This window comes from Telmatherina bonti (genome assembly GCF_933228915.1).
Source record: "Telmatherina bonti genome assembly, chromosome: 18".
Taxonomy (NCBI): domain Eukaryota; kingdom Metazoa; phylum Chordata; class Actinopteri; order Atheriniformes; family Telmatherinidae; genus Telmatherina; species Telmatherina bonti.
Window position 1 is genome coordinate 28,714,616 of NC_136616.1, and position 12,128 is coordinate 28,726,743.

General features: G+C 42.1%; 1 protein-coding gene across 1 annotated transcript in view; it reads left to right on the forward strand.

Moving 5' to 3' along the window:
* cyp26b1 (cytochrome P450, family 26, subfamily b, polypeptide 1) overlaps window positions 1–11,876 on the forward strand; it is a gene marked incomplete at both ends in the record, with an annotated part of 34,252 nt that extends 22,376 nt beyond the window's left edge. The window contains 5 exons of the mRNA XM_079257357.1: window positions 7,975–8,093; window positions 9,150–9,306; window positions 9,551–9,706; window positions 10,857–11,141; window positions 11,484–11,876. Coding sequence (XP_079113483.1) covers window positions 7,975–8,093; window positions 9,150–9,306; window positions 9,551–9,706; window positions 10,857–11,141; window positions 11,484–11,876 — 1,110 coding nt within the window. The remainder of the gene's footprint in view (window positions 1–7,974; window positions 8,094–9,149; window positions 9,307–9,550; window positions 9,707–10,856; window positions 11,142–11,483) is intronic.
* Between the last annotated feature and the right edge of the window lie 252 nt (window positions 11,877–12,128).

Genomic DNA, 12,128 nt, shown 5'->3' on the forward strand with positions numbered 1-12,128 from the left:
GGCTTCTTGACAGCAATTTTGCATGGAGACCATTTCTGAGGAGGCTTTAGTGCTCTTAGATGGACCAAGTGAAGGTCCAGGTTCATTTCAAGAGGCAGATGGCTGCCCTCCCTGAGCCGGGTTCTGCTGGAGGTTTTCTTCCTGTTAAAGGGGAGTTTTTTCCTTCCCACTGTCGCCGTGTGCAGCTCAGGATGGGGGATTGGACTGAAGTCATGATTCGATGCAATCAGTTGGTTTCTGTTGGCTATGTATGAATTGGCTCGAAATGATGTGTATGTAAAGTGCCCTGTGACAACATTGTTGTGAAGTGGCGCTATACAAATAAAGTTGAATTGATTTTAATTGAATTTCTCAGGTCCTGTGTTGCTCTGTAGTGGATTTGACACTCTTCATCTGTAGTAGTAGTAGGACTAACACGTCTTTTGTCCGTGATGAGCCAAACTGCACACCTTGTTTTCCCACTGATGGCTCTTTGGGAATCACCACGAGAACAGAGGCGAAGGCAGCGGCTGCTACCAAAAACCAAAGATCGTATTAACCCAATACAAAGAGTGATGAGCGAATGTGTGTATGTGTGTGTGTTTTGGCAGTGTTTGCTCTGGTTTTCTGCATAATAAAACTAAGTCGACAGACAGAGGCGAGACAACATCAACTGAAAATAAATGATTGACTGGCTTTCTGTCTGATCCACTGGACCAGAGCGTTGTGTGTGTGTGTGTGTGTGTGTGTCTGCCCTCGTTGTGGTTTTCATACGGAAAAACAATCTTCGCACAGCACATTAGCCTTTAGTGGATCAACAGAGCCAGCCAGTTTCCATATAACCCAGTGTTAAGCTGGGAAACAAGCTCTGTCAAAGAACCAGAGTGGACGAGGCTTCCACTTACAGGCCAACCTGAACCCAACAGGACCTGCACGTCACCAACATAAAACACAAAAAGCACACAAACATGATCACTTTGGTTAGAAATAATCAACGTACGAAAGAGTTTTAAGACGTTTGGCTTTACGACACATAAAGCTCATTTCAACATCGGAGACTGTTGAAACTTTGTGAGGATATCAGGCTAGTTTCTGATCAATGCTGAACTTCAGAACCTGCTCTTTCAACTCTTACATATTCAGCTTAAAAAGATTTGGTTAAATGACACAGCTTGACTTTTATTTGCATTTAGAAGTCGGACCCGACAGATACTTCATGCAAGCTGCAAAACTCTGAGAAGACTTTTCAAAGATTTCCTCAATCTTGCAAACAAAGAAAGGTTTATTTCCAGTCAGTGCAGGTTAGCTGACATGACTGCATAGGCTAGCCGAGCAACTTTTAGATGTGTCCCTTCTCCAACACACCTGAATCAAAAGAATGGCTTGTTACTAGGCTGCTCCAGAGATGGCTGACATGCTGATGAGGGGATTCAGCCATTTAATCCAGGTGTGTTAGAAAAGAACATATCTAAAAGTTGCAGGATAGCAGATCTCGAAGACCCTGGCCTTGCAGATAACCGACAACCACAGCAGATAAAATAAAGTAGCCTGTTTTCTCCACAACAGACAAAACTCAGCAAATGACAAGCAAACAAAAAAAAAAAAAAACATGTTTGTTGTCACCTGGTAAATATTCAGAGCTCTCGTGTCAGCTGTTTTTGGGTCTCGAGCAACTTTTTAAAAAAAAAATCTTTTTGGCTTAGAGTTCAGATGTTTCTTACAATTTAAAACTATCATTTCTAGATTGTGAAGCTAAACATGCAGGGTGGTGGGATGCATCTTGGATTATCTGGTAATTCCAGGAGTGAGAGCAAGTATAGCGTAGTGATGAAGCGGCAGCCTGTTCAGAGTGCACACCCCCCCTTGCCTGCTGACGGACGGAAGAGGCTCCTGCCTCCTGCAGCCATGAACAGGATGAAGCGGGTAGAAAATGGACTGAAGCTGAAAGATCCTGTAGTGTTCTGCAAAGCTGGGAAGAACAGCAAAGCCTCACAGTACTGATCAAACAATAGTTTCTACCATTCAGAAACAATTATAGTGGCAATGCTGAGATTTAGTTTAGAAATGATATAAATCTTTAAACATCTCATTAACTGAACATTAAAAACTGTACAAAGCTGCATATTTTGACAGTTTTGCAGGAAAATAAAGCTCTTTAAATTTGCTAAATTTTCTGTCAATCTTAAGTGTGGATTTCACCGCGGAAACTGATCTGATCTTTCCTTCGTTTGAACCTGCAGCATGTTGCTGTCAGGTGACAGACTCATCTGCATTTCAGCTCATTTATTAATCTTTAGTTTCTGCTTGAAAAATGAGGCCACAAACTTGATTTATTTTCTAAACATATCCATTACAATATGCAGTATAGATGATTAAGGCAACTTTCTTAGCCTTGTGTGACATTACAAGTGGATAAATGGGGTAAGTATTGTGCTAAGAACGTTGACCTGTGGTGGAAAAATGTCCCTTTGTGTTGGAGCAATGCTGTAAAAAAATGTTGACTGTGGCAGCTACTTCTCTCTTTTCGCCTTTCTGACATACCTCTCACTTTGTCTTCAACAAACCTCAGCTGCCCAGATTCCCTAATTTTTCCTTTTTAAAAAAAAAAAAAAAAAAAGAGCCCACATTTTCCTTTCCCCCTTATTATTCTTTGTTTTGGAGCAGATGCCCTTTTCCTAAATTAAGAGGAAACGGAGGCATGAAAAACAGGTAGACTAGGAGGGGAGGGGACACTGGATGAAAAACTGACCTCCGTCTTTATTTACCACCTCTACATGACGCCTTCAGCCAGTTGTTTCCCACAATGAGGAAGAAACTAAATGATCATGCATGCCTCTTACTGTAAAACTCTACCACTTCTCTCCAAACTGCAGAGTAGGACGCTGCTTTGCATGCAGCCCCCACATCTGTGTCAGTGTGTTTCTGCTCATCACCAGTAGAGGGCGCTGTCATTTTCACCTGAGCCTCCAATATTTTTCTTTCCAAGTTTTCCTTGTGGAAAAGGTCAAATCCACACTTAAGAGGATTCTTAAAATGTATGTAGTAATAGAGCTTAAACATAACTTCTACAAGCACTCCTGGTCATAAGAAACAGATACCTGCAGTTTTAGTGGTTTTAATGTCTCATGCCCCTCCAGCTGAGGGGTGCTGGGATCTGTGTGTTGAATGTTCTGTCGACAGTGGACACAAAAGATCAAACGCATGATCAAAGTTTTACAGCTCTGATGTGTAAAAACTTGTAAATGGTATAGAAAGTAGTGCAATTGTAATCTATTGATCGTTATTACAGACTGCAAGCAAAGTATTCCCTCATGAGGAGATCATATTGCTATTAAATTTATGTAAATGTTATATGCTTATAGATGCAAGAACATTTATGGGGTTCGGATGGTGTATACATAGTATCTGGTCCTGCAAAGTGCACAGCAAATTTAAGCCATGAGCTAAATCTGGTGGTTTAAACAGCAGATTTAGCAGAGATACAGTGCAGCTGCCTTGTATAGAAGTATAGAAGCTAAAATATGTTCCAGAACAATAACATATGGTCTATTAACTCTATCAAAACTCCCACAGTGCCACAAAACAGACGTAGTCCAGTCAAATTCTGCAGGTTACTCAATGAGAACCCACTGAAAGCAACACCTGGATCTTAAAGTGTCGTGTTGGGGAAGTTAGCTCTCCGTTCCTGATGTGATTCTGTAAACCGAGCTGCTGCGACGTGCCGATTGTCACCAACAAAGCGGTCCCTCTCTGACTTAACATGACGAGAGAGGCATGGAAAGACATACAGCACACACTGAAAGAAAAGAGAGCGAGGAGTATTTTTAAAAAGAGGATGGATGAAGGGGCAGGGAGAGACGGGAAGAGGTGGGAGCAGCGAGGGCAGAGAAAAGAATAAAGGAGTCTTTACATGTCTGTGGAACCAGCAGCTCGCAGCACTTTCACATAATTTAAGACATATGGACGTTATTAGGACAACTGTGTCTATGTGTGTGTGTGTGTGTGTGTGTGTGTGTGTGTGTGTGTGTGTGTGTGTGTGTGTGTGTGTGTGAGAGAGAGAGAGAGAGAGAGAGAGAGAGAGAGAGAGAGAGAGAGAGAGAGACTTGGGTGTGTGTGTGTGTGTGTTCATGTCTTAAAGCCTGTGTCTTTGTGCTGCAGGCTCCAGAAGACAGTCACGTTTTTGTGGTGCAGCAAAATGACTTTTGTACTGAACAATCCCCCCCCACCACACACACACACACACACACACACACACACACACACACACACACACACACACACACACACACACACACACACACACACACACACACACACACACACACACACACACACACACACACACACACACACAAGGCCGCCTCCTCCACCCTCGTCCTGAGTGGGGCTTGGAACGTCCCACAGTGACACTGCATAAAAACTATGTTTGATTGGCAGCCAGGCTGTGTAGTAAGATGCAGGGTGTGTGTGTGACCTGTATTTACCTTTTTAGAGCCCTACCTCTACACACCGATTGACTCACTGGCGCTACAGTAGCTCAGCCCTGCTGCTCCATGTCTATTTATGTCAGTGTGTGTGTAGGAATACACAAAGCACTCACTCAAATTGAGCAATTAGACATAATCCAGTGCAGACGGGCTAAATGGGTAAACCTGCAACGTTATACAATCTCTTCTGGCATAACCGGTATTTCTGCTCCGTCTCCGCGGTCTGTATTATTTAATGCAGACAGAAATGCAAATCTAAAAAAGTAAGTCGATATTTGCCCAGTTTTTTGTATCCCCCTGGCAAATGACAAACTAGCTCACAGATCGCTTTAACAGACTGAAAATCAGTGTGAATGAACGGCGAATACTGTTCAGGTGGCTCCAAAACCTGTCAGACCGGTTGGTGTGCTGATATACGACTTCTGGGGATGCCCTGCGGCGTTGGGCCCTTTCAGTTGTTGAGAGATACTTTTTCTAATCGATTCATTGCCATGAACACTCAGACCTTGTACACGAGGATGATGAGTTGGATCTTTGTTTTATGAATGCTGTTCTACAGACAGTAACAATAGATAGGATTTATGTAGTGCTTTCAAGGCACTTGAAGCACTTTACGTGGAAACCATTATTCATTCAGTCCACATTCACACACTGGTGGTGAAGCAGCCAATCCATGCAGACGACCAGCTCTACAATCTTAGCTGCCTCCACCCAGATATAGATAAACCAGAGTTGCAATGACAACAGATTTGTTTACCACAACAGTCTGCAAGCAACCATCTACTTGGTTTGATGGTCAAGACAGATGGCTGCCCTCCCTGAGCCGGGTTCTGCTGGAGGTTTTCTTCCTGTTAAAGGGGAGTTTTTTCCTTCCCACTGTCGCCTCGTGCAGCTCAGGATGGGGGTTTGGATTGAAGTCATGACTCGAGTCAATCACTTGGTTTCTATTATAGGATATGTAAGAATTGGCTTGAAATGATGTGTATGTTGATCCGTGTATGTAAAGTGCCCTGTGACAACATTGTTGTGAAGTGGCGCAATACAAATAAAGTTGAATTGAAATAAAGTTGAATGTTGGACAATCAGCCAATATCTACTTTGAAGACACTAAACTGGAGACACCAGCAATATGGAACTTGTGCTAGTCTTGTAAGGAGGACTTTTTAGATGTTATATGCATAAGGTTTTGTTACAGAGCTCACAGCAACACGATCCAGACTCCAAAAAGCCACTAACACTGTCACTTAAAGTTACAAGATGATTACTTTAACAAAATATTTCACTCTTCTACAGTTCTGTGATTAACATTGCAACTTCAAAGATGAGTTGTAGGTTATATGTATCATGGAAATAAGGTCCATAAGTTTTTTTGGGCTAAAAATCTGCATAAATCAGCTGGGTAGAAATATAATGACTCAAGTTATTCCTTGGACCAACACACTGTCTCCAAGATGAGCAGAAGTAATGGCAGCTGTTGTTTTGTCTCAGACTCTTCTGAGGTCAGACACCGTGTGTAATCTCCTGTGGTCGGGGATGGAGAGCAGGTCATGTAAGCTGATCTAAGACCAGCAGCCCCAGGGTGCAGCCGAAAGAGGAAATGTAGCACTGCTAACATCTTAAAGCGCTCTGTGATCTGGTCTGGCCACTCCCTAACACACACAGTATACATATCCCCATACGCCGCGCACACGTAATTCACACGTGCAAACTTTGGCGCTCACAGCGTCAGCTCACTGGACTATTGTTCATTCATTCTGAGGGCAGCGGAGGGAGGGGAGGATGAGGAGACGCGGTGAGCAGTGGAGGAGAGAAAATGAAGAAGGGGACGAAATAAGAGTGCAAGTGCCCGACTGATGGTTTGGTGGTTGGGGAACCAACCTCAAAAACCACAGCCTTCACTGGCCCAGGATCAAATCCCACTGGAAACATTTCTCCTCTCGCAACGTCCATTATGACTCATTGAAGAGAAGCAGGAACACTTTGTGTTCATCTATATGCTCCTGCATTGTGTTTACATACAGACAGTGCACCCCGCACAAACAATGAGCTGCTTTCTCCATGCATTCATTACATGGACTGATCTTAGACTAGGGCAACTTTTACAATATATGCTGCTGATAGGTCCTGGTAGTCACCAAAAGCAAGTTTGGAGTCTCTGCATGGTCATAAAAAGTACAGCAGAAGTCATGAAGAGTCCACAGGGATCAAATAAGAACTTAGTTTAGCTATTAAGGAGGAAGCATATAAAACACTTACAATCTCCTCCAAATAAACCAAAAAAGCAAAGACAAGACATGTGCATAACAAAGCTGCGTGTGACTTCTGAATGAACCTGAACCAAAACAAGCGAGCCTCTCAAAGCAAACTGATGGGACTGACTGGCCACTGATCATTATACAGTGTCTAACATAGAATTTGCTTGTTCAGATGTTCCACTCTCATTTCATTGAGCAGTAAATGCAAACCATGTGTACCAGTCACCCTGCTTTGCTAGAGAATGTGCTGCATTGCCTTCCTGCAACTTGCGTTTGAATTAAAAACCTTGCAATGGAAAAATCTGTCAAGCTTCAATTGGAGAAGCAAAACGCCCTTGATGGTTTGAGAAAGCTGTCGACCAACCAGCTGGCCCAAATGGCCTGCCGCCAAATAGTTGTCGCCCAACAAGCAGCACCTTTGCTGCTCTGTTATCGTCATGGCTCTAAAGGTTAGATGCATAAAAATGTTATTAATCCAAATAAAACCAAGCCTTTGGTGACTCTATTAATATAAAAGCCCTTTTCTCCTTTCCTCTTCGCTGTTCTCCACTCCTAAATCATGTCTAGGACTGTTTTAAAGGCCGTTTTGGTGGTTAAATCTGGTGGAATGTTATTTGTCCAAACAGCGCTGACGACTGATGACTGATTCAAACAGAGAAATACTACGAGCAGCCAGGAAAGACTTAAGTCTGCCCCCCCCCTCCTCTCTCTCTGCCTGTCATTCTGGTTCTGCTGACTGCAGGGGAAAACCTCCACAATGTATAAGTCTGTAAAGCATGAAGGAGGAGGGATGTGGAGGAGAATTTGGGGATAAATGAGGAAAAAACATCATAGAAAAATAATGAGAATGAACACATGATGGAAAGTCTTTTCTAGTTGGATGTCCAGAAAGACAGAAAATGGTCGGAGCCATTATCTGAACTAAACATCAACGTTCTCTTTTGGTCAGCAGCTTAACTACATTTACTTAATTCAAAAACATTTTTCTTCGTCACAAAAAAAAAAAACAAAAACGAGACAATGTGACCTTTTTTGAGATGACGACTTGATTTGTACCAAAAATAAAGTAGAACGCATCACAAAGGCTGTATACATGTGTCTTCTGCCTCCAACTGCACTACTTCAAGACAAATTTCTGACTTCAGCTCATGAATGCATTATGAAAGACTCAGTGGATGATGCTCCTGATCTTAATCTGACTACAGACAAGAAATCTGAAATAATTCCATCGGCTTCTCACTCTGTTTCTGCAGGTGTTTGCCAAAGTGTTCAGCCATGAGGCCTTGGAGTCGTACCTCCCCAAAATCCAGCAGGTCATCCAGGAGAGCCTCCGAGTGTGGAGCTCCAACCCCGAGCCCATCAACGTCTACAGGTACAGCAGCAGTCCTGGTGGTAGAACAGGTGTTGACATCAGTTATGGAAATATAAAAAAAAACAAAACAAAACAAAACAAAAAAAAAAAAACCCTACCTATTAGGGCTGTGGCAATATAATATTTATTACGATTTTTTTTGGTGCTGAAGAAATTTAAGTTGCGATTCTCATGATTCTTCAATATTGCTGATTTTTGTAAACTAAAAACAAAACCAAACAAAAAGTGTACAAAACGTTTTGCTGGTCATTTTTCTTAATTTCAATTAGGAAAAGGAGACAAGTAAAAAGATCAATAAAAACAATAAAAAATACCAAAAAAAATCACAATGGATTATTTATATTTAACTGAAAGAATTTTTTTTTCTTTTTTACAAAAAACTTGTTTTTTTGTTTTTTTAACAAAAATTGCGAAGAAAAAATTCAGATATTTGATTTATATTCAATTCGACTTCCCACACCCACTAAATACAAATAAGAAAAAGGACAAATAAAACTCTTACAAATATAATCAGACAAAGGAAAAGAAGAAGTATTTTCAGTAGAAGATTTTTTACGGTGAAGTTCTGTTTCGGGCTCCTTAAACAGATAGTTACTGTAGTGTCTGCTGGAGGCGGAGCTGCTTGGATGTATGTTATATAGAGGAACAGTAGATACATCTTGTGAGAAGATTAATTGGAGACAAAAGTAAAACCTGATTTACATTATTGGACTTGAACTTTCTGATAAGTTTAACACTTTTACAAATGTGACCCTATAAATACATTTGGACGCCTGCAAGAAATCAGAAGTAAAAAAGTTGGGTTTTTTTGGTGTCTTGATTATCAATTGCGTGATTTCTTTACTTTTAAAGTGAGTTAGAACTAAATCTCTCAAACACAACAAGCAAATATTACCCTTATAAATGTACTGAATCAGAAATACAAGTATCAGGTGTTAACTGGAGGTTAAAGTCACATGAAGAGAGTTGAAACATGTCAGCAAAAGAAAAGTTCAGAAGTTCAGTCTTCTACAAGGCCTCTCTCTTTGTTGTACCTAAGCAAGTGTGTCTCCACAGGGAGAGCCAGAGGTTGTCGTTCACCATGGCTGTGAGGGTGCTGCTGGGTTTCAGGGTTTCAGAGGAGGAAATGAAGCATCTGTTCTCCACCTTCCAGGATTTTGTAAACAACCTCTTCAGCCTGCCCATAGACCTGCCGTTTAGCGGCTACAGGAAGGTAAGTTTTTACATCTATATTATTCCCTTTTAGTAAAGCTGTTTGCTAGGTTCACGCTTATTTTATTTTATTTGTAGGGAAGATCATAAAATTTAATTCACTAGATTTCTTAACCAGGTGCATCTGAGGCCTTTGCTGTTCTCATTTGAACAGGGAACAAACATTTCTTTGAATGCCTGTGAAATGCAGAAACTGAGGACAAATTGGCTAGCTTGATGGTTAATGTGTTTTTGCATCTTTGCAGGGTATCCGTGCAAGAGACACCCTTCAGAAAAGCATAGAGAAAGCCATCAAGGAGAAGCCACTGTGCTCCCAGGGGAAGGATTACAGTGATGCTCTGGACGTCCTGATGGATAGCGCCAAAGAGAACGGCACTGAGCTCACCATGCAGGAGCTGAAGGTAACACACTTTTGCACAAAGAAACACCAAAGGATGAGAAGAGGGCTCCCCAGCTTACAATGGAGAGAAACTAAATACACAAGTCCTTCGATTCCACATATAAGAATGTAAACAAACACAAACTAGGTGTTCAGTCGCTGGTCTGCAAATGTCTCATTAGAAGATCTTGTAACAGGATGGACGACTGATGCTCATCAGCAGACAGTAACAGTAAAAGAAACACACAGAGTCAAAGACAGGCACACCCACTATTTGCCTATTTAAGTAACTGAGGAATTCTGTGGAAACTTAACTCTGCTGCTCTCTCACTTTGTGGTTTCTGAGTGAAGTCCAGAGCCAAAAATAAGTCAACACTGCCCCTGCTAGGGGTCTGAATGAGGCCTCCTGTACACACAAACTGAACTGGGGAGGCCCTGAAGCCCTCTCCTTCAGTTTTTTTGACACGCATATAAAAACAAACACACACAATGATGAAGAGGCGTGTTTTGATGGAGATGATGGCAGATGAGAGGTTTACAATGTGAGATATTCTGCCCAGTCTCGCTCGTATTTATTCCACAAGCTCAATAACACACCCAGCATGGCACAGAGTGTTTTGATGCTGCACACCAATCTCATACTTTTCAGGAATTTAAAAACAAAATGCCTTCATTATCTGGGCTTTTAGATGTATATGTTTGTCTACAGTTAGTAACAAAATGGGACATTTACAGTGTAGGGGAGCAGATTTAGGTCCAGTGTTGAGTGCAAAACTTGAGTTTGCTAAAAAAAAAAAAAAAATTTGACTTTAAACCTCCTGAGAATAAAATGGTCTTTTTTTTTCCAAATTTAAATAACAAATTTATTAAAATTAATTCATTAGTGCATCACAAGCTAACAAAAAAATCCACTTGGTTTGTCCAGGCGAGAAAATCTTGTCCCTTCAGTGGCCCCAGAAGTGGAAATTGTTTCTATTTACTTTCTATATTTAAACTATTCAAAAGAAAAAGAACATTATTGAAGTTCAGGGAGGGAGAGCAAAAGACTTATCCTGAATCTGCCACCATACTGGATCCAGTGATATACTGGTTGCTAATCTAAGGCCAATATATGATAACTAAAACTGGAAAAGCACACAGATGTATCACTTTGTCACTTTATCATGGCACAGGAATCAACCATCGAGCTGATCTTTGCTGCCTTCGCCACCACCGCCAGCGCGAGCACCTCCCTCATCATGCAGCTCCTCCGCCACCCTACTGTCCTGGAGCGCCTGAGGGAGGAGTTGAGAGCCAGGGGGCTGCTGCACAATGGCTGCCTCTGTCCTGAAGCAGAGTTAAGGCTGGACACCATCATCAGTCTGAAGTACCTGGACTGTGTCATCAAGGAGGTGCTGAGACTCTTTACACCCGTCTCTGGGGCCTACCGAACCGCCATGCAGACCTTCGAGCTGGACGTGAGTATTACGAATCATCGTTTTCATGTGCAATTTATTGCAACTGGCATTACTGTTGGTACACTGTGAATGATCGTCTTAAGACTAAGACATGATAAATTAGGATGCAAAAATATCAACTATAAACCACAAAGCTTTCATTTTTAACTTCCATATAAAAGCAAAATTATATGAGCTATAAATGATCGAGCTACTTGAAAGTCATCTATAACAGAATAGAAAAGAAAATTTGGTAAATAAGCATCTGTGTGTATCCACCTTGCAGTAGAAAGCTGCTGAAGCTGCTTGAAGTAATAATGGCATTTGTTTAAACCTGCTCGACGTTTCTCTTCTTTCCTCCAGGGAGTCCAGATTCCAAAAGGCTGGAGTGTGATGTACAGCATTCGGGACACTCATGACACAGCCGCTGTTTTCAAAGATGTGGACGCATTTGACCCCGACCGCTTCAGTCAGGAGAGGGGTGAAGACAAAGAGGGGCGCTTCCACTATTTGCCCTTCGGCGGTGGTGTCAGGTCCTGTCTTGGAAAGCAACTCGCCACACTCTTCCTACGTATCCTGGCTATCGAGCTAGCCAGCACCAGCCGCTTTGAGCTGGCCACTCGGCAGTTCCCCCGAGTGGTCACAGTTCCCGTGGTTCACCCTGTCGATGGGCTAAAAGTCAAGTTCTATGGCCTGGACTCCAACCAGAACGAGATCATGGCCAAGTCGGAAGAGCTGCTGGGTGCAACAGTTTAAGGGGTGTCGAGCAGATGAATGATGGGGGTGGGGGAGAGGGTAAGTGATGGAAGTCTTTTGGGAGAAAATTGAAGGAAACAAAAGGAAATTGCAGATTTTTTTTTTTGCTTGTTTTTACATGTCCACGTTTGTTCTGCCAAGTTGGAGGTTCCTTTCAGACTAAGCGCAGAAGTCTTCATCTTGTTACGGCTGGTGATCAGGACTTTTCTTTAAGGAAGGAAGAAACTGCCAAAAAGTTCTTAATTATGCTCT